The 23,833-nt window shown below is 40.5% G+C and overlaps 1 protein-coding gene across 1 annotated transcript; it reads left to right on the forward strand.

Moving 5' to 3' along the window:
* Nucleotides 1-2,793: 2,793 nt before the first annotated feature.
* Nucleotides 2,794-23,571, forward strand: LOC124010674 (nucleophosmin-like). The gene is made up of 11 exons (XM_046323336.1): nucleotides 2,794-2,890; nucleotides 3,204-3,283; nucleotides 4,136-4,255; nucleotides 5,325-5,418; nucleotides 5,556-5,647; nucleotides 7,074-7,135; nucleotides 7,269-7,353; nucleotides 9,048-9,146; nucleotides 18,617-18,727; nucleotides 21,942-22,016; nucleotides 23,250-23,571. Exons 1-11 carry the CDS (start codon nucleotides 2,794-2,796, stop codon nucleotides 23,301-23,303), a joined length of 969 nt encoding a protein of 322 aa, XP_046179292.1. The 3' UTR covers nucleotides 23,304-23,571.
* Nucleotides 23,572-23,833: the final 262 nt, after the last annotated feature.

Genomic DNA, 23,833 nt, shown 5'->3' on the forward strand with positions numbered 1-23,833 from the left:
TCCGTCCTTTACGACAACCTCCTCTCCATAGCCAAACCAGCAGGGTATGTTTCATATAACACCAGAAAAGGCTGTATAAAGTTTTAAACAGCATGCTTTTATCAGTAAAGTGAGTGTTACTACAGTATATACAATTTAGTGCAACAATGGTTTTTGTGAGATTTTTTGGATGCCATCGATGTAATGATTAGCCTAACTCAACACATTTTCTGGGAAACGAGGCCCAGGTGGGAGGTTTTCTGAACAGTTTGTTCTAAAACGCTTAGACCTTGTGGGTAGAACAGTGTCGGTGATGTCTGTGAACCATGTCCACCCATGAACTGAACAGTCGTCAACATCCAATATCATCCATGTCAAGTCAAAACAAAAAGGTCCTATCTGAAGGCACAAAACACTGCTAACCTATATAGATATCTAGGGTGGGGCATATATAACTGCATTTCTGTTGGAGGTAAAGGAGCTTCACTCTCTCTACTTCACATAGATCACAGATGGTTGCCCAAACCAGGAAGTAGTACTTTTCCATTGTTCAGTGTTCCCATACTGTTTACAAAAAGTTCATACAACGCATCAGTCATTGATATCAAGAGAATCTGGAGAACCTTCCTAGTTGAAAACAACTGTCAGCCACCCTTACTGCGCAGAGATGGCATGTTTTTTCAGCTTCGAGGGCGTCTCACCTGGTTGAGATCCTGTCAACTGCAGGCAGTTGTCCAGGTGACGCCTACTCAACCCCCATTTCCTCTGCCCAGACCTTGGGCCTCTTTCATCCTGATGTCTCCAATGCCATGAAGACGTGACTTGGCCCATTTTACCAAAATTCCTCAGCCTTACTGTTTTCTAAACCATGCACTGTGTTTTGCTACAGGTGCTTAAAGAGCCTGAGTGTTTTTTAAAATATTTTTTTTACCTCTCTGCCAAATATAGCCTTATCAGTTTCCAATAAGATGTCTCCACACAAAAACAAGTTTTGGAACAGGGCACCAAAATATACATCACATGTTATTAGTTTCACTCTACCATTTTATATTTATTAATTTTCCAGTTTCGTAAAGTGCATTGAAAGCAAAAAACGACATGGTCAGTTGTGATTTTGGATCCATTTACAGAATAAAAGGCCTATATAAAAAACTGGTTTTGGATACCATACCAGCATTCACCCAACCTCTTTAGCTGCCTTTGTGTAAATGAAACCTGTTAATAGACAAACACATAAACAAGTGGTTCACACTGAGAGAAGTATCGAAGACCTCGTTTCATTTTTGAATTTGTTCCAACACTCAATCTGCTGAGCGTGTGACGAAACCCCAAACCTTGTGTTACGGTTAAGTTTCTTTGTCCTCTGCCTCAACCCTCAATGGGATCCGGCGTCTTTAGTAGAATGTATGAATTGAAAATATTTATGAATGACTCACAAATGTTTTGCATTGAAGATTTGCTTCGGTGGAAAGAAGTCAACACACATCAAAGATAAACCAATCCGGTCTCACGGGAGATTGGGATCTTTATTGTTTTCTTCTCAACAGATATCATTTGTGAAAAATGTTTTAGGCTTTTACTTTGTCCCGAACTAAAGTATTAAGAATAGGATCACAATAATATTAAATCCAAATGGATTTATGTTTATCAAACTAAATGGATTTATTCAAGTATTACAAGTTGGGGCTCTCCTGAAGGTATATGTAGCTATCTACTAATGGCATGTGTACAGTGAGCATGTTGTCACCAACCCAGAGAAATAAGTAGCATTGGCTTTCAGTGTTGTTTTTTTTTAACACACAAAGACAAGCTAGCCTACTGTGTCACGATATTTGACGTAAAATGGAATCTGACATGTGGGAAGGAGGAGTCACCTTGAGGTAGTGACAGTAGTTTTTGTGGCATCAGTCCAGTTACCTGATCGTGCTGACACAAGTACTCTTATGATTCAGAGGACGCCTGAAAGAAAAACTGTTGATTGAGTGCAGGGGCCATGTATCACCTGTATAAAGGGCTCTTGAGACAAGCCAGAGCAGACTTTGCTGCACAAACAAGACTTCAAACCACATGCATGAAAAGCCGCCATTCCTTGATACGGGTCAGTCACCTTAATGACTGTTCTGTTCGTATGTAGTCTTAGCAAAATACTTGAACCGGCATAAGGTTGCAACACCAATTATCACCATCACCATCACTTTACAAAGAGAAGGACAGGTGACAAACCAACAATAACATTTAATTGATGTAGAAGAAACAAAAATGTCAAATCCTTAATAGGAATGAAGAATACATTAATGTGAACCCTTAAAAGTGGTCCTGTTCTTTTGACCCACAGCAACACGTTACATTAAGTCTTGTACCTAGTAGTGACATTGTTATTTTTACACAACAACACTGAATCAACATGTTGTAGATAGTATTTTTTATTTTTTTGCTTAGCAATGGCGTTGAGTGATTTCTGTAATTAGAGAAATATGCACAGGTCCTTATTGCAAACATGACTTCATTACTGTGCAATAACAGAAGTAGTAATGATATTGTAGTAGATAGTGTTACAACACAAGTATAAACGCAATTGTATGTCATGTAAAGTGTTACACACCATTACAAAACAGCAGCATCATACTACAGTAATGTTCCAATCTCTGCAAGTATCACACATAGACTTATTTTTGTAAGTTATTTGCAATGACTCCATCTAGCGGACGTAAACCAAAGTGTATGTTTCCCCCTTTTTGTCCCACCCCAGCCTTTGATTCGATTGGACGTTTGATTTCCACTACGACATTTTCAGCTATCCCATTGGCTTACTGAATGTCACTTGCTTTTACGGAACAGAACAATAACATCCAGGGGAAAATGGCTGACGATAGCGTTCCAGATATAACCAGATTTCAAATGTATTTATTTGGTGAGCACGTCTGCACTGCCAAGTTTAATTTTAGTGAACTGTTAGTAATAACAGACGTGAGTCTTTCGTTGTGTAGCTAGCTATAGCTGTCCCAAACACACCATATGTATCTAGCTAGTTCAATTTAAGCTAGGTAACAGTAATGTGCTTCTCGCGCCAATTAAACAAACCACTCTTGGTTTGCGTTTTAGCAAGCTAACAGGCTAACTAGATTAATTTGTTGTCAATGATAATGTTATATTTCCGTTTTCAATTGTAGTACGCCAACAGCTATTTGCTTTGAGTTTGCTAACCCTTGTGTTGTCAACTTAAGGTTGTACACTCAAATCGGACAGAAAGGAGTTCAAAGTTGAGGAGGAGGATGATGCGGATCATCAGCTGTCACTCAAAGCAGTAAGATCATCACTATGCCAATTCTGAGCCCGAGCTTGTGTTAGACGAGAGCAGCATTTCCCAAACTCGGTGCACGTTTTTGCCCTAGCACTACACAGCTGATTCAAATGATCAATGCTTAATGGTTAGTTGATTATTTGAATCAGCTGTGTAGTGCTAGGACAAAAAAAATACGAGTTTGAGAAACCCTGGACTAGAGAATATCATAACACTCTACTTGGCCAAAGGTTAATTATTTAGTTTTTAAAAAATAAAAAAAGGTCCTGACAAACGATACATGCATTAAAAAGGTCCATCGGGATTAGGTCTTGACAACTGACACGTTTCAATTAAACTACACTGTGAGAGTTTCTGTAATTGGAATGTTTTTATATATTCTTCATCGATTCCTTTTATTTGTACACTTTCTGCAGTATATTTATCTTTGCACCTGTGCAAAAATGTGCACCTGTTAGAGAAGAATGTAAGACATACATTGCATATGCATACATTGCATGTACCAAGTTCACCTTTGTCAATATTATAAATGTCAGAAAACGTGACTAATAATACAATGAATACAGTATCTAGTCATAGTTCTTTGATGTGTATTTAAAGGAATAACATTTTAATCAACAATGTGTTTTCTTATACTTAGCTAACCTTTTCCTACCATTGCAAATGACTCAGTCCCTGTCCTCAAAATGGATATCATCATAGTAATGTTCTTTCAGTCACTCTCCCTTTTTGCCACCAAGCAGAGGTGATAGCTGACAGAGAAATGTGGGAGACTGTAAGTTGCTGGCGTGTTCCAACGTGGTCGAAACATACAGTATCATATATGTGAAATATCTGTGTGTGTTGGTGTTGCAGGTGTGCCTGGGTGCTGAGGCAGAGGATAAGTTTCACACGGTGGAGATCGAGGGCGTCACATACGACGGAAAGACCACCAAAATTCCACTGGCTGTGCTGAAGCCGTCTGTGCTGCCCTCTGTGAGTGTTTTAGAATGATGAATCGCCATAATTTTGTGCTGTTACTTACCCGAAGCTTCTTTTAACCCTGTCCGTTATTCCACTTTTATAATAGTGAAAAGTACTCAACTCCATTACCATGCAATTACTAAGCAATTACTAAAATAACGTGTTGTTACTGTAGTAATTACAGTGTTACTACGACATAGGTCTACAAAGATGCTACAGGTATGTTTGGCCATGATACAAGCAACAACACTGCTGGATGCAATGAACCACACAACCCATTTCCAGGGTTTTCACATGATTTTGCACACACTACATTGGTGGCTCTAGAGACAGCTACTTACGCTTGTTAATGACTCTGAAACAGACCATGAGCGGCTATGTCTCCATTATGTCAGGCTTGTTGCTCCTAAAGTAATCCAGTTTCCACCTATTAAATGGAAAATATGACTGCTGCCCTGATCCAGAGAACACTGTCACCATTGCTTGATCTTTGGGGATTTAGGCTGGGTATCAGTATAAGCAATTTTGTGACAACTGCTGATGTAAAAAGGGCTTTATAAAATACATTTGATTGATTGTCTCTGTTTATGACCTCCATTGTTTAAACATGCTTGGCTTGTTGCCATCTGCATAGCTCGGGCCAATGTTACAAGCTAGTGTGTATTTTGGTTCTGGTTCAGGGCTTGAAAAACACTAGCTGTGAAAGGATAATTATGTTATTTATGGAAGTTATAACTACCTGAACACTTTTACAGTAGTTATTCTAACACATACATCTGTGTTTTGTTTGGTTGCTATCGCAACCAGAACAATGGCCTGGCAGTTTGGAATTCACATTCACAACTGTCTGGCAGCACCCACTTATTTAATGTTTAGCAAGCAGATACATCTGAATAGATGTTTTGATAAGATAATGTAGTAATAGATAATTTGATAAGACACCTTTGCTTGCAGGTGTGTGGGATCCTCCCTCCCTTCCTCAAGTTGAATGTACATTCTGTACTAAATGTAGTTTGTGACGTTGAACATCTATGGATTTTTTGTTGAATCGACTTCCTTATTTTATTCCTAATTTTGGCAGATGAGTTTAGGAGGGTTTGGGATCACCCCTCCAGTAACCTTCCGCCTCCAGTCTGGCTGTGGACCAGTGTACATCAGTGGACAGCATTTTATCAGTGAGTGACTTAATTTGCACTCTGCTGATTTAGTTGTTTCTATACTCTCTTTGGGCTAGATATAAGGTGACATTTTTGACAGTACAAGACAGCAGCAGCAGCATTGAGAGTAGGTGTAAGATCATCTCAATTTGTAGATGTGAAGGACTCTGATGACGAAGAAGAGGAAAACAGCTCGTCACCTGTGAAGAGGCCATCAAGCTTGACCTCTGGGAAGCGTCCAGCTCTGGTATGTTCCTCCTGCTGTTTACTTAGCTCATTATTGGATTGGATTCAACTGCATGCATTTAGGTCCAAAATGATTGGCACCCTTGATAAAGACAAAACAGACTCAAAAATAAATAATACAAATACTGAGCTATACAAATACTGTATTCTTAAAAATAACAATGGGAAATTATGTTATTTTATTTTAATTCTCTGAGAAAGACAACAAATAATAATAGATAAATAAAATTATAGGGGTCAAAATTATTGGCACCCTTGTTTTCAATACCTTTCACCACTACAAGACTACACATTGCGAGGATAATGTCACTGAGGCTTTTTGTCAAATGTTTTATGAGATAATGGAGAACATATTGGGAAAAACCGTAGAGCATTCCCCCACACAGAATCTTTCCAGATCCTTGATCAAGTTCATGATGCCGTTAACCTTAACAAGGGCCCCAGGACCATTGGAAGCAAAATAGCCCCATAACATCAAAGATCCACCACCATATTTTACAGTAGGTATGGGGTTCTTTTCTGCATATGCATCGTTCTTTCAATGCCAAATCCACCAATGATCTGCGTGGCCAAAGAGCTTTATTTTCATGTTGTCTGACCATAGCACTGGTTCTAATCCAAGTGTCAATGCCATTTAGCAAACTCCAGACATTTACATCAAATCAATAAACCTTTTTCGCATACACATGTTTAGCAGATGTTATTGTGGGTGTCGCGAAATGCTTGTGTTCCTATCTAACGATACACAACAATACACACAAATCTAAAAGTAAAACAATGGAATTAAGACATTTAAAAAAATATTAGGACGAGCAATGTCTGAGTCCAGAGTATAAATATATACAGTATATATGTGATGGGATGTATAGACATTATGGACAGTGTGGATATGATATATAGTATATCAGTGTTCCATGATTAAAGTGACCAGTGTTCCATGCCTGTGTACGTTGGGCAGCAGTCTCTATTGTGCAGGGATAAGTAACTGGGTGGTAGCCGGCTAGTGACAGTGACTAAGTTCAGGGCAGGGTACTGGGTGGAGGCTGGCTATTGATCCAATATGTTCTCCAATCTCAAAAAACATGTTAGAAAAAGGCTCAGTGCAGTTATCCTCGCAAGGTGAGATATTGAAAGGTATAGAAAACAGGGGTGCCGATCATTTTGAATACTATGTTTTTGAGAGAAAAAAATATTACTTTTTTGAACCAAATCTCTTTCACTGAGCAATTGTATAAAAAATATATAATTTCCCAATTTTTTGGAGCGTACAATAATAGCTCAGTATTTGTATTCTTTATTTTGTATTATTTTTTTGCTAATCTTTATCAAGGGTGCCAATCATTTTTGTCCTGACTACATACTGTACCATATTCCTCAGCAGGTCTTATTTATTACCAAAAGTTAGAAAATATTGTATCCCTTTGCAGAAGAAACTGAAAATGGAGTCAAATGATGATGATGATAGCGATGAAGATGACGACGATGATGAGTATGAATCTTCTTTTTTGTATTTTAGGTTTGTTGGTGTCTGTCTTGCGTCATAAAGGTGAAATACAAATGTATCTTTGTTGGACTACCATTAGATAACGTGACATACATTTTCGTGTTCTATTCTTTTGTAGTGACGATGACAACGACGATGATAGTGATGAAGATGAGAGTGACGTGAAAGTACAGAAGGTCCCAGTCAAACCAACCATAAAGAAAGTAAGCCCTTTTATTCTGTTCTACTAAAAACATGACACTGGGCATAGATGATGTATCTTATGTGTCCACTAGGTGTCATGCTAGACAAGGACTTGTCCATGTAGCAGAGCATGCCAATAGACCACGTTCACATAGGCAGCCCATTTCTGATATTCTTCCCACTAAATTGGTCTTAAACCAATCACATCAGGTCTTTTCATATCAGATCTTTTTCAGGGCTGATCCGATTGGTCAAAAGACAAATTAGTGGGGGGACGACGACATTTGAATTGGGCTGCCTGTCTAAACACAGCCTTAGATCCAAAAAGTACTATTATGTTGATATTTTGCAGACGAGAGCGACTTACAGTAGTGAGAGCATACATTTCTTTGCTGGTCTCCCATGGGAATCAAACCCACAACCCTGGTGTTGTAAGCGCCATGCTCTACCAACTGAGCCACACGGGACCATCTTAGAAAGTTAGGATTGTGACATATTGTAGGCATATTATATTTGATATATTTTTTGTTGTTGTCTAACATCATGTCTTATTTGTGTAGTGCATATTGGTGTCAAATACAATTTTGTAAATGTTTCATAGTTATTGCATGTCCTGTAAACTAGACATGTTTTTAGCTCTTTCATTTCTGCACCCGTTGACCTGCGGCCATTTTGCTCGAGACGGAGCGGAGGAAACTTTTTCATCTTGTTCCCTCTTGTACCCATCTGTTTTTTTGAGACTAAAGCACAGGGTCTGCCGGGTATAATGATGGGATTTCTCCTCTGTAATCTACCTGAGCACTCTACCAGCACTGTGCAGAGTGAGACACATACTATCGCAGTAAAGACAACTCGACAAACACAGCCTACAAGTCTAGGCATTGGGAGTTCCTATTTCCCCCACCCCACCCCCCCACCACCTCTCCTCGATAAGGCACCCAGAACTCCATGTCCTGTCCCTCAGTCCTCCCACCTTTCTCTTTCGTTGCTCTGTTTATCCTCTCTTTCTGTCTGATACCCCCTTCTCTTGTTCAACAGTCCGTCATTGCACCTGGCCTTTGTCTTTGAACAGTGTGCGTGTTCGCGTGTGCCTGTGTGTGTGTGTGTGTGTGTATCATTGTGTGGGTGTGTCTGTTTGTGATTTTAAAGGCAGCGTCCAAGTCTTAACTGTGCCAGACCGCGAGAGATCAAAGCAGGGCAGATGCACATACCTGCGACATGAGCACTGATTCTAGCCCCAGAGCCAGACGACAGCTGAGCATTTCGGTCACCTGTTGATTTATTCTGCTACACACACAGCTCCTCTCGTTCATTAACTATTTATTTGTCTTTTCTTCTACTTCCTCTTCCTTTCTTTGCTCTCTGTCTCTTTGTCATGCTCATACTGTATTATAGTGATGAGCAGTGGCAGCATGGATATTAATATGCTTCCTGGGTTGAAACACAGAGGACAGAGAGCATACTAATTGCCCTCCTTTACTCCCCAACGACCTCCTTTACTGATCTGACTGAAGTAGTGTACAGACAGACGGACAGTGAGATAAATGCTGTTCAAACTGAAAAGTATTAAAAGTGCTATGGTCTATTTTGACAAAAGCAACACTTTTTTTGCAGTGTCAACATGTCCTCCCAAATGAAACGATTACTGTAATTGGATTTTCGATTGTGTATAGTGCTTCCCGCATCTCTCCCAACTAATGCTGTTGTCTCTCAGAGCCCAGAGCCTTTGGGGCAGAAGCCTAAAAGTGTGACATTGGCGCAGAATGGCTCACCAGGGAATCAAGGGGGACCATTGGCTAAACCTCAAACCAAGGTTGTTAAACTTTTATACCTGTTTAGGCCTCTTTAGGCCATGAAGCCAGAGTAATTACGCACATCCAAATGAAGCACCGTTGGCTGCTCCCAAAAGTGGTATTTTCATTTGCCAGATAAATTGTAGAGTTTTCAATCTATGGGAAAAGGTAATGTGATTCCAAAATAGTCCTAGAGCTGAGGAGGCAATGAGAGTTTCCAAGGAGTTGTTTGTGGTTAGGCAATCCCAAAGCAGACAGTTTAAGGGGGCATTTGTGGTCTGGGCTTCAAAACAAACTCCTGGAAAACACATGTTCTCTGCCAGCTAGTTTAGAAAGAAGATTCTTAAGGTCGGCATTATGCTGCTGAACATGAAAAATTGCAGACATCTTTCGCCATATAGGAGTTGTGATGTGTAGCGAACAGACGCATCAGCTGTTTCCTTCCATGAAATTGTTCATGCGGGACAATGTAGAAAATCCTGCGGGCTCTAGAGACATTTCTGTTGCCAGTCTTGTCACAAGAGACGAGATTACATTTTTAAATGTAAATAAAAAAATGAAAACCTGTACATTTTCATAGTAGTTACATTTGAATGTTCATGTCAAGACAAATATTTATAAGACTTGTCTGCTTATAAGACCACTGTCCCAGAGGTACTTGCCAGACTCTCAGCAAGCTGCATGGAATCAAAGCACAGCAAAGAATGTGATGAATCCAAGTAGCAATTAGCTCTAGACTGGTACTTCATTTCTCAGGTGGAATGTCTTGGACGACAGCCTTACAAACCCAAGGATTGAACTCTCTCTGTGTTAAACAAACACATCTGACCCCTGAACACGTTTCCCAGGACGGGGTTTAAGACCACGACCCCTCGGCCTGACCTACCGTTTTGGGTTGAAGACCACTTTGATGCTAAAATGTCCCTCCCCCCCACCTCCCACCTTTGCAACCTTCTCATTTTCCACCCGTCCTTAAGAATGCCCTAATCAGCCCCCACCCCCGTAGCCCCCCCAAATGACTCCAGCTTGATTTTAAACATTACCAGTGACCTGTCATTTCTCTCTTGTATTGACATAACATATGCTAGACTTTGATGAGCATTAATCAAGAAAGAAATTAACCATGTGAGAATCTCTTATTTTGTTTTTTTCAAAACTTGATAGCAGTGTCTCAAAAAGTCAAAATGTCCTTTTCTCTCAAACAATATGTAAGGTAAAACGCCTAAAACACTTCCTGTCATGACAAGAAATGATCAAAATCCTCCTAGAACATTGTTTCGGACAGAAAACTGTACCCTTTGTCTGTGATGTCAGACGCTAATGCACAATAAGGTGAGACTTGCTATGCTAATCACCCGGGGCATTGCGTAGCCCTCAGGGAAGCGTGCGGTGTGTGGTAGAGCGCGCTGACTAATCTATTTAATTCTGTAATGGCCGCTGTTCAGCACGTTACGACAGCCGTTGTTAAAGTGCTAGCGTGGATTAACCAGCAGGCTAACCTCTGAAACCTGCCAGTTTAACTCCCCCAGTCCCACCCTACCTAATCCTAACCCCGACCCCCCCCCAGCCCTTAGCCACCCCTCCCTCCCTCTCTCCCTCTCAAACAGCCTCCTAACACCCCTCGCTTCCTGTACACACCTTCTCCCAATTGCTCTCATTACGGGTGTTTGATGCCTGGGGCAGCAGGCAGGTTGCTCCCAGACGCCCCTGAGGTTGGAGGAAGCAGGCGTTTTCTTAGAGCAGGTGACTGGTCATTAGGGTGGCTCGTCAGATCCTTTGCCAGTGCCTCTCACCATATTTCTAAACTCTTTGCCCCGTCATCTACTGTTTTTGGTGGAGCGAAGTGGGTCGATATGACTGCCGTTCAAGTTTGTCGGTCTGAATTTTATAGTTGGTAGTGTCTTAGTACTTTTTGATTGATGGAAGTGGAAGCAGGCTGCCTGTTCTGTGGTGATGCCTCCGAGCATGCGCCACGGTCGTAAAGCTGTAAGATGCTCTGCCTGGGATCCTCCTTGGAAGACATAAATCTTCACTATTGGCAAATGTTTTATTTTATGTTTTCACAAAAACAATTATCACAGTGCAGTTAGCACAAAACCTATAATATTCTGTGTTATCGCCTAACTAGACAATAGGCTATAAAGGCCTGGGGAAAGTTGTGTAAAGTTAGCCGGCAAGTGAGGCTGAACATCTCCGATGTTTTGGTGCCCTGGCTACCACTCTGTGAACAGCATGAAGCGAACCCATGCACATGCACCCATACTGTGTGTGACTGTGAGAGTCTCAAGTGTTGCATCTCACTCATCTCATAAGTATCCTATCCTATTCATTGATAGTAGGCCCTGCTTTACTGAAATTGCGAGACATTACAAGCCAAGAAATTGCGAGATATACAGTTCAATTCGGAAGTTTACATACATTTAGGTTGGAGTCATTAAAAGTTGTTTTTCAACCACTCCACAAATTTCTTGTTAACAAACTATAGTTTTGGCAAGTCGGTTAGGACTTCTACTTTGTGCATATCACAAGTAATTGTTACAACAATTATTTAACTTATAATTCACTCTATCACAGTTCCAGTGGGTCAGAAGTTTACATACACTAATTTGACTGTGCCTTTAAACAGCTTGGAAAATTCCAGAAAATGACGTCATGGCTTTAGAAGCTTCTGATAGGCTAATTTACATAATTTGAGTCAATTGGAGGTGTACCTGTGGATGTATTTCAAGGCCTACCTTCAAACTCAGTGCCTCTTTGCTTGACATCATGGGAAAATCAAAAGAAATCAGCCAAGACCTCAGAAAAAAATTGTAGACCTCCACAAGTCTGTTTCATCCTTGGGAACAATTTCCAAATGCCTGAAAGTACCATGTTCATCTGTACAAACAATAGTACTCAAGTATAAACACCATGGGACCACGCAGCTGTCATACCGCTCAGGAAGGAGATGCGTTCTGTCTCCTAGAAATGAACGTACTTTGGTGCGAAAAGTGTAAATGTCCTCAGAAATGTCCTCTGGTCTGATGAAACAAAAATAGAACTGTTTGGCCATAATGACCATCGTTATGTTTGGAGGAAAAAAAGGGACGCTTGCAAGCCGAAGAACACCATCCCAACCGTGAAGCACGGGGGTGGCAGCATCATGTTTTGGGGGGTGCTTTACTGCAGGAGGGACTGGTGCACTTCACAAAATCAGTCAGGAAGCTGAAGCTTGGTCGCAAGTGGGTTTCTTAATTGACAATGACCCAAAGTGTATTTCCAAAGTTGTGGAGGCCTACAAACCTGACTCAGTTACACCAGCTCTGTCAGGAGGAACGGGCCAAAATTCACCCAACTTATTGTGGGAAGCTTGTGGAAGGCTACCCGAAATGTTTGAACTTTTTACTAGGATTTAATGTCAGGAATTGTGAAAAACTGAGTTTAAATGTATTTGGCTAAAGTGTATGTAAACTTCTGACTTCAACTGTAGCATTCCATTGCGAGATACAGCTTTTGATTGCCTATAAACTGTTACAGACCTATATCCATCCTGCCCTGCCTTTCTAAAATCTTCGAAAGCCAAGTTAACAAACAGATCACCGACCATTTTGAATCCCACCGTACCTTTTCCACTATGCAATCTGGTTTCCGAGCTGGTCATGGGTGCACCTCAGCCACACTCAAGGTCCTAAACGATATCATAACCGCCATCGTTAAAGACAGTACTGTGCAGCCGTCTTCATCGACCTGGCCAAGGCTTTCGACTGTCAATCACCACATTCTTATCGGCAGACTCAATAGCCTTGGGTTCTCAAATGACTGCCTCGCCTGGTTCACCAGCTACTTCTCAGATAGAGTTCAGTGTGTCAAATCGGAGGGCCTGTTGTCCGGACATCTGGCAGTCTCTATGTAGCCTCCAACTGCTTTTAAATGCTAGTAAAACTAAATGCATGCTCTTCAACCGATTGTTGCCCGCACCCGCCCGACTAGCATCACTACTCTGGACGGTTCTGACTTAGAATATGTGGACAACTACAAATACCTAGGTGTCTGGTTAGACTGTAAACTCTCCTTCTAGAATAGTTATTATATTTTCATGATTACTACACCAAAGTGTGTTGCTCTAAATTGCAATTGCAACATTTGGAGGAAAGGCAGAAACGTATGAGTCAGAACCGTGCACTAGGCCTATCTTTTTTTATTTTGTTTTATTTCATTTGTATTTCACATTTATTTAACCAGGTAGGCCAGTTGAGAACAAGTTCTCATTTACAAGAGGGTGCCTTGTCCTGTTTCTGAAATCGACTTTCATCCCAGTCACCAGCAGCAGAGCATTTGCGTTGGTGCATGTCTGACATCAATGTGTGCGCAATTACAATGATAATTTAATGTGTAATGGTGTAATGGAATGTTTTGCCTTGTGGTAGGTTTTGTGGGTTTTGACACTCTTATGTAGGTGTCATAACCAGCCATAAAAGAACTACCATGGTATGTTTTGTGGGTTTTTACACTCCTATGGAGGTATCATAACCAGCTATAAAATGATGTCACAACAGGTCTAAATATATGTGTCATGACAGTGTTATGACCATATGATAACAGGTTATGACAAGTTATGTTTGTTGTTATGACATATAATGGCATGATTATGATTGTGTCATAGCGTATTATGACAGTGGGTGTCAACAAAAGTGTTACCAAGTAAACAATAAAAATGGACGTTACACACGGCATATCACATTTAACAAACTAAACATTGAAATGCAGTCGAGGAATCAATTATTTTTGAGTCGACTCTCAATCACTACTTCATCGTCGTTAACAGTTGGGAAAATGGCAGGGAAAGGCAAGCAACCGCATTGAAGTCCTGTATGACAATACTTTGAGAAGGAAATGCTAACTTTGTGAGGGGGAATGGAGGTACAGTAATGGTAGTACAGGTGCAATGTTTTAACAATCTGAAAGGGACGCACCATGAGACCCAAACCGTTGCTGGCAGCAGCATTGTGAATTCACATGGAATTTTAAGATAAAATAAAAAACTGTTTTTACTGAAAATCAAAGAAAAAAATGTGTTGTTTGAACATTGTCCATTTCACACATCCCTAATGTGCACCTGTGTCTTGCCTACTTGATCACGATTGTTTTTATCCCATCGCAAGTTTGCCCGATTTTTCAATGGTTCTGCATTGTTCTATTTTAATTAAGTTGAGCTCTATTGTTTTATCAATAAAAACAGGACTTTTTTGTCCTGGTCTTAAGAGTGGAAGTTTCTCAGCGAAATGTCTTTTGTCTCCTTACCTGGCCCCAAAGCCCTCCTACAAGACACCAAAGGAACAATTACTACCTCAGACAGTCTGACTTAGCCGGCAGAAGTGTCATCATGACCATGTATTTGTAGCGAAGACGAGCGAATCGGAGACAAGCGATTACATCAAATGATAGTGTGCAAGTGATTAAGTCACATGTCCCGTGGCATCTGTAATAAGTGTCTGGCGCAGATTAAACAGCTTGCTCTGCTCTGTCTGTTTATCAGCTGTTTCAATTCCACAGCTGTCCTTTGGAAGTGGAGAGCCGCCCCCCAAATAATAAATACGCCGGCCATTTCTTGGCCAGGAGCCAGTGGCATGTGGGTTTTTTCAAGTCGAAGGTGTGAGGGTGTGTGTGCATGTGTGTGTGTGCGTTTTTGCCCTCATATTTGATACCTTTCATCTGTGCAATGGAGGCCAAAAAAAGAGGTTCCTTTGTCCATCCCACAATCAAGATATGTGGTCTGTTAATATTTTGGGTAATGATCAGTTTACACAACTTTTAATATGTTCCAAATGGAACACATCTACTTTCAATATGTTTCAAATGCAATGGTTTGAATTAGCGACATGCCTATTATATTCTCACTGTCCGGGTCCACACGCTTGTTGTGGAAGCACACCGCCTGATGTTTCCGTGGTGATTCTGAGTGACATGCCATTTGAATGTGCCAACTTTGAATATACTATCCTCATTTGCTCCCATCACCTCTTTAGCGTAGATTCTGCTATCTTTACATCAGTTATTGTATGCTGATATTTAACATTCAAAATAGCAAAGATTGTCTAAAAACCTTTTGACGTCACGTCAAAACACTAATACGCACAATCGGAGAGTTAATATGATACTTTTCACAAATGTTGCACAGAAGTATTTTTGACAGGCGGCTAGGGATTGCGTGCGGGTAATTATTTTTACTGTACTATGGTGCTGGTACGGGTAAAAAAAATTAAGGCAAGTGTCAAGTGTTCGCTAGGAGCAAAAATATCACTCCTTGGTCATAAAAAACAGAATGCTTTCTTATTGTTAGTTCCTCAGTCGCATGACAGAAAGTCTCTCCAAGAAGGTCCCTCTCCCCTAGTTTTAACACAGCTCCGTCCATCAATGAAACCCTGCAATCACAGTGGATTCCAGCCGGGCCTGCATGTAGCAACAGGCTCCCTGCTTGTATAACGCGAAGCCACAGTGTATGGCGTGTCAAATTGTATCACACTCACACACTCCTAATTGATGACTTCTGGGGCCTTGTCCGCCCAGCTCTGGACACACCTGTAGCCCTGTTAACGCCATGTTCGCAGAGGACTCTCTGAGGCTCACACACACTGTATGCATGCCTGCATGCACACACATACACGCACAGACAAACAAACAAAGGGCCTCTTTGTGTTGTAAAGGAAAACAATGACGATGGAACTCAAAACGCTGTCAGTTTACATAACTGCTATGAGGGGGGAAAGTCTCTCACCACTTTATAGAGCCTCTGGGTTCATAATAATACTCAATATTACTTCTCAAAGTGTTCGTTGGTAGCTTTTCACTCTTAGCTGTAGCGCAAAACGTTTAGGGAAATGTGAGCAAGCGGCCGCTGCGTTTCCCATTGTAGAATGACCCCTTTCACAGTGTCAGTCTAGGGGAGGTAACTAATATTTTAGTTTTTCTCTGTTGCTCAACGCTAAAGTTTGGGTTTGCCCTCTTCTGCTTGGAAGCAATAAAAGGATCATTTGTACCCCCCATATTTGTCAAAAGGTGCTGTAATTAGGGTAGAATTTGGTGTCCGTTTGCTTTAATCCCCTTCCAGCTGGCTGCTCAAGCTGTCCCTAATGGAGGAACCTCTCTCAGTTACACTAAATCGGTCAGGATAGGGGCTGTAGCCAGCATACTAAGCACAGGCTGGTCTTGGGCTCACAAGGCCAGTTCACTAGCTACCACCAATCGTTATGGGACAGTTGAAAATGGGCGAATGGCATAGATGCCCCTCATAGATACATTGATTGGGTGTACATGAAGTGTTTTGGTCAGTAGAGAATGATTTTCTTATGTTGTCATGGTGGGAAGAGGAACACACTAAAGACCTACAGTACCAGTCAAAAGTTTGAACACACCTACTCATTCAAGGATTTTTCTTTATTTGATATATTTTCTACATTGTAGAATAATGAAAGACATCGAAACTATTTAATAATATATATATGGAATCATGTAGTAACCAAAAAAGTCTAAATATATTTTATATTTGATATTCTTCAAATAGCCACCCTTTGCCTTGATGACAGCTTTGCACACTCTTGGCATTCTCTCAACCATCATCACCTGTAATGCTTTTCCAACAGTCTTGAAGGAGTTCCCACTGCACATGTTGGCTGCTTTTCCTTCACTCTGCGGTCCAACTCATCCCAAACCATCTCAATTGGGTTGAGGTCAAGTGATTGTTGATGCCAGGTAATCTGATGCAACAGTCCATCACACTCCTTCTTGGCCAAATAGCCCTTTCACATCCTGGTGGTGTGTTGGGTCATTGTCCTTTTGAAAAACAGATGATAGTCCCACTAAGCGCAAACCAGATGGGATAGCATAGCGCTGAAAAATGCTGTGGTAGCCATGCTGATAAGTGTGCCTTGAATGCAAAATAAATCACATACCGTGTCACCAGCAAAGCACCCACACACCATCACACCTCCTCCGCCATGCTTTACGTTGGGAACTACTCATGTGGAGATCATCCGTTCCCCTACTCTGCATCTCACAAAGACACGGCTGTTGGAACCAAAATGTTCAAATTTGGACTCATCAGACCAAAGGACAGATTTACACCGGTCTAATGTCCATGGCTCGTGTTTCTTGGCCCAAGCAAGTCTCTTCTTATTATTGGTGTCCTTTAGTCGTGGTTTCTTTGCAGCAAATCGACCATGAAGGCCTGATTCACGCAGTCTCCTCTGAACAATTGATGTTGAGATGTGTCTATTACTTGAACTCTGTGAAGCATTTATTTGGGCTGTAATTTCTGAGGCTGGTAAACTCTAATGAACTTATCCTCTGCAGTAGATGTAACTCTGGGTCTTCCTTTCCTGTGGCGGTCGTCATGATAGCCAGTTTCATCATAGTGCTTGATGGTTTTTGCGACTGCACTTGAAGAAACTTTCACAGTTCTTGAGATTTTCCATTGATTGACCTTGTCTTAAAGTAATGATGGACTGTCGTTTCTCTGCTTATTTGAGCTGTTCTTGCCATAGTATGGACTTGGTATTTTACGAAATAGGGCTATCTTCTGTATACCACCCCTACCTTTTCACAACACAACTGATTGGCTCAAACGCATTAAGGAAGAAATTCAACAAATTAACAAGCGACACCTGTTAATTGAAATGCATTCCAGGTGACTACCTCATGAAGCTGGTTGAAAGAATGCCAAGAATGTGCAAAGCTGTCATCAATGGAAAGGGTGGCTGCTTTTGTAACAGTGTTCGTCTGTTGAATGAAGAGAGTCAGACCGAAATGCAGCGTGTAGGTTACTCATGACTTTAATGAATGAAAACGGTACATGAAATAACTGAAATACGAAAACAACAAACAAAATGTGAAACTAATTACAGCCTATCTGGTGACTACTACACAGAGACAGGTACAAACACCCACAAAATACAAAGCGAACTCAGGCTACCTAAATACGGTTCCCAATCGGAGACAACGATAAGCACCTGACTCTAATTGAGAATCGCCTCAGGCAGCCAAACCTATACCACACCCCTAATCAGCCGCAATCCCAAATAATACAAACCCCAATACGAATACAACATATAAACCCATGTCACACCCTGGCCCACCCAAACATATAACAAAAACACAAAATACAATGACCAAGGCGTGACAGCTTTGAAGAATTTAAAATATATTTTGATTTGTTTAAAACTTTTTGGCTTACTACATGATTCCATGTCTTATTTCATAGTTTTGATGTCTTCACCAGTATACAACCATTATACAATCCATACAATGGAGAAAATAGTAAAAATACAGAAAAACCCTTTAATGAGTAGGTGTGTTCAAACTTTTGACTGGTACTGTATGTAGCCTACGTAGAAACAAGTGGATATTGACACCAATCTAAGCCTAAGTTTCAACTTTTCAGTTAGGCTAGTTAGTTACTGGAACAAGCACACCACTGAATGATACTTTGAATGATGTTGATCTTGATGACTTGCAGACACCAGTGGGAGGAAAAGACAAGAGTCAGAAGGAAAAGTCTGGAGCTGGCCCATCCAATGTTCTCACCGTGCCTGAAATCAAGAGCAAGCTAGCGTCGTTAGCCAAAGAGGTAACACGTTCATTTTAGGGTTATGCGGTATAATGTATTTTACTATAGACCGGTATTGATGCACGGAACTGATTTTTTTTTTTTTTACCTTACCTTCTATAACTGTATTTCAATGTTTGGTTTGTTAAATGTAAAACATCACTCTGTTTGTATAGTTTATTCCTCTACTTGAATGGTCTTTCTCTCTCTCTCTCTCAACAACCCCCCCCCATCCCAAGTGACCTCGACCACAAGGTCACTTGGCGATCGTTCACTCTTCAGTGTGCATGGTCAATGCAACAATATGTTGATGACAACAATGCTGCTTTCTACTTTGGTTCTTAACCCTATCAGTCCCGAGACCCCAGGAAACATCTGCTTTTAATTTTTCTGACATTCATTTATCTACATGTCCAGCCCTTATATTTAGCCTCACAATGAAGTGTTTTACCATTTTCTTTTCAGGACAACCAGGGCTACAGGTAGAACACAAAACAATTTGACATAAATGTCAATAAAAATATAAGGTCAGCCAAAGCATAAACCCGATAAAAAGGAATGTATATGAATGTTGTAAGTACAGAATAGTATTTATTTTTTATTACTTTTTTTGCCCACTGGGAAATTAATATCCAACGAGTCAGTGACAACTGTGTGGAGTTTGTGAAAGCAACTATGTGAGCTTATTACAGTATTATAGACCCTGGCCTTCTAATGACTCTTGTGTGTCTTGTGAGCGAAACAGAGCAAAACATTTGTGGGTTCGTGACAGTCTCAGCTTTTCAAAAATAGTTTTTAATAGTTTGTAGCTCAAACCATTCGGACTCTACAGACGTTTTTGTACAAAAGACCCAGCCCAGGCCCCTTCGGGGTCCACCCTTGTCTCACAAACACCACTCTAGCTCAGCCCCCGTTAATCACACAGACAAATTGTTAGTATCTATGGATGCAAAAGAAATCGTCGAATACAATGGTACAACTCGGAAGTCTTTAGCTCAAACACACTATGTTTAAAAGGGGTTAGAAGTCCAAAACGTGCCAGCCATACGGTGGGCCTCATTGAGTTAATATAAATCTGTTTTATATAAAGAGTTTTATATATTTACACTATTAGTTTGTGTATCTTACTGTCTACAAACCGCCAGTTTGTCTTTTCTGAGCAGGTTGTGGCTAAAATAAATTGTGTCAGCTGCTAATGCTAATCGCTAGTTAACTAGCTAGCTAGCTAATTAATAAATGTACTCAGAGCAAACGTAGCTCGCTATTGCAGCCTAATACCAGTGCTGGAGTAGGCGTAAATTAGCATGTTGTTTGTGCATCAGTATCTTCTAAAATCAGAGAACTATGTTAGCTATGAAGTAAGAGAAAACATTTAATGTAGCCAAAGAATATAGGGTCCCACTCTCCTGGGAAACACTGACCAACACTTTTGTTCCTACCCTGTCACAATAACACCTCCATAGAGATCCTATTACTATTCTAATTCCTAATTCTATGAACACCTCCCTGGCTTTTTCATTCGTTGTCATGTCAAACACTGTATTCAAAGTGCCCACATTACATTCTAACAATAGAATTAGAATAATCATTCTATTTTCAAGAGTTTACACAAGTGTTTAGATCTGAATCGCAAGTCAAATAGCAATAGCAATTTCTGGTAAAGAAAAATAAGATATTTTGCCCATATTGTGCAGCCAAAAGTAGCGGTGTGGAAATTATCTCAAATGAGAGCAACTTTTGGTTGAAGTTTGATTGTACAGTATAAAACATACAGAATGGAAAAAGCCCCATTGAAATCAGTTAGAATGTATGTGTTGACATCCTAGGGTCATGCACAACTCATAAAGTCAATTTAGAACGTATTATTGAAAAACAAAAATGTGAAAAATACGGTGGCTTGTGAAAGTATTCACCCCCCTTGGCATTTTTCCTATTTTCACCCCCCTTGGCATTTTTCCTATTTTCACCCCCCTTGGAATTACAACCTGGAATTAAAATATATATTTTTTGGGGGGGGGTTATCATTTGATTTACACAACATGCCTACCACTTTGAAAATGCTAAATATTTTTTATTGTGAAACAAACAAAAAATAAGACAAACATACGTGGGATGTTCAAAGTTTTGGATATTTTTTTAGAACCCAACCCTGATCTGTACTTCTCCACAACTTTGTCCCTGTCCTGTTTGGAGAGCTCCTTGGTCTTCATGGTGCTGCTTGCTTGGTGGTGCCCCTTTGCTTAGTGGTGTTGCAGACTCTGGGGCCTTTCAGGACAGGTGTATATTTACTGAGATCATGTGACAGATCATGTGACACTTATATTGCACACAGGTGGACTTTATTGAACTAATTATGAGACTTCTGAAGGTATTAGGTTGCAACAGATCTTATTTAGGAGCTTCATAGCAAAGGGGTTGAGTACATATGCACGCACCACTTTTCCGTTTTTTTGTTTTATGAAACAAGTCATTTTTAAAATTTCACTTTACCAATTTGGACTGTTTTGTGTATTTCCATGACATGAAATCCAAATAAAAATCCATTTAAATGACAGGTTGTAATGCAACAAAATAGGAAAAATGACAGGGGGGATGAATACTTTTGCAAGCCACTGTATTGTGATATCATATTTTGGTCTTATCGACCAGCCATAAGTCATTTTCATGCTTCACAGTTAAAGCTTAGAGCGCCAAGTCTTTAGCAAAAGTCCACAGGTTATCTTGTGGTGTTCTCTCCCTCTGCATGCTTCCATACATAACATGCCATAAACGCCAAAGTCTGCTTGGCATCAAAGGTGTTCTCTGAAGATAATTCACATTGATGTCTTGTTTTTCCCACTGATTCCATTCAAAAAGGGCTGCAGCAAAGCCTCAGTGGAACACATGAAACACATCCTCCATAGTTGTGTGGGAATAACCTCTGACCTCGCCAATTGTCACCAGGCCTGAGGTGGTGGGTGACTGACCACTGGCGCACACACAGCCATGTCATCATAGAGAGGGATTAGCTTCTCTCTTCCTCTTCCTCTCTTACAGTAACCTCTTCCAACTGTATTGGCAGAATCAGCTGTACAAGGCCCACCTCATATTTACCTCGTGAATAAAACAGAATTGTAGGTTATACATGTTATTACACTGTAATAATGTTGTTTTTCCCTCTAGTGTGATTAAACATTAGTTTGATTAAATGTCTCACCCAGATTAAAAACATATTTACTGGCTCTTTTCCAATCAGGGAAAACCTCTTCCGAAGACCGAGGCAAAGTTTGAAAATTTTGCCAAATGTTCTTTAAGGATGTCAGATAAAAAAGTAAGTATTCTTGTTGCCTTGATAGTGAAAGCATCTGCTGTAGCATCAGCATCGTAGTATGTATGTAGTTATTATAGACTGTTGACATGAATTGCTGAATAAAAAATCTGAAACATTGAAATGTATAACACACAACTTAGAAACTGTCCCAGTTATTTCAGATAGTTTTGTTGCAAAGTGTGTGTAGTGAAATATGTTCATCTTGGGTCTGCGCTCTCTTTTTGGGATGGAATGGGAGTAGACCTGCCAAGGCAAAGTCTTCCCCATTGATTTAATGTCGTAGTTCTCTCACAAGTGTGTCTTTTGTAGCCCTAATTAAGGGACTTGAGGTTTGTGAATGGTACCAGACTCTGTCATGTTCAAGGTCTTTGACCAACTGAAGGAATATTCCTCTAGATGAATCTAGGGCTACTGTACGTAATGGAGTAATGCAGGGACTTTATGTACACTGAAGATTGTTTTTACTCATGTCGATGCAGCACCCTAGCAGTATTTTACTTGGAGTATTTAAGTAGAGTCCTTTTATCTTGACCACATGGGGCCAAGATGGTGATGACACTGCATTCACTAATCACCATTTTATTCCAGTTTAGTTTCTGGGAAACTATTACAACTGGAATTGGAATGTTTTTGTCAAACAAGAACAAGCCCTCTTAAATGGTTGGGTGTGTGCTTGACTTGAGAGTGTGTGTGCGTGCACGCATGCTTTTGCGGTTGTATTTGCAAATGTGAACATTCAAATGTGTGTGTGTGCGTGTGCAAGAGTGTGTGTGCACTAGGATGGGTCAGGTCACAGACCAGGCTGTCTTTTTATTGATGAGGAATCCTTTGAGATGAATCCAACAGCCTGACATATTAAGGCCTCCATTAAGAACATGCTGTCATCATCAGCAGTTGTTGTGCAGGTGAAAAGTCTTCAGACTGCAAGGTGCGGTCAGGGGAGGCTTGATCCCAATGTGTAGAAAACATCTGTGGAAGTGATTTGGTTCCGAAGCCAAAGACTCTGGGATGTGTCAGACTCGAGCACCTAGTCATTCTTTCTGGTATGTACTATAGCCCCCCACCTAACCCCTTGTACCCCTACATGCTGTCTCAATTCATTGTTCCCCAGGCATGGCAAGGCAAGGCGCAAAAAATACATTCTTTAGTAAAAAATCATAGCTCTCTGCTATGCAGCATGTAATTTGCATGCATTATAATTAGTTTCTCTCTATCTCTCTCTGTCTCATACAGGTGGTTAAAGACCTCTGGAACTTTGTACAAACATTGAAAACAGAGAAGAAATAAGTCATTGCATTTCTTACAGTTATGTTTGATTTTTTTTGTTATCTCCTCTATGCTTTCCCCAAGAACATTGAAGCTCTAATGTTTTAACCCATTACTAAGAGCCTCAGGGAATACATGTGTAACAATCCCCCCCCCTAAAGAAATGGTGTTAGCCTACTGTTGGTGTCCATCGGGGAGCCATAGTTCTTTGCACTATGTGGATGTTTTGCAAACTGTTTCATATGTTCAATCAAGTCCCTGCTTATTAAAGGAATAGTTCATAACATGATTTTCTAATTACTAACTGTTGTTATTATTTAGTCATTTTCACCAGCATCTGGTTAGCTCAGAATGTTAGTATTCTTAGCATGTCTATTGGCATCAATTGTGGCAATGCTAGAATAAACGTTCCAAAATTACCATATCACTTCAGAGATGATCATTAGTAATTAAGGGAATGATTTCATTACCGTCGCTTTGTAATAATAACTGGGTTGCTCGACAAAAGCCTAGGTAAATTGGGAAATGATGTGTTTTTATCATGTACTTTG

This window comes from Oncorhynchus gorbuscha, linkage group LG23 (assembly GCF_021184085.1).
Source record: "Oncorhynchus gorbuscha isolate QuinsamMale2020 ecotype Even-year linkage group LG23, OgorEven_v1.0, whole genome shotgun sequence".
Lineage (NCBI taxonomy): Eukaryota > Metazoa > Chordata > Actinopteri > Salmoniformes > Salmonidae > Oncorhynchus > Oncorhynchus gorbuscha.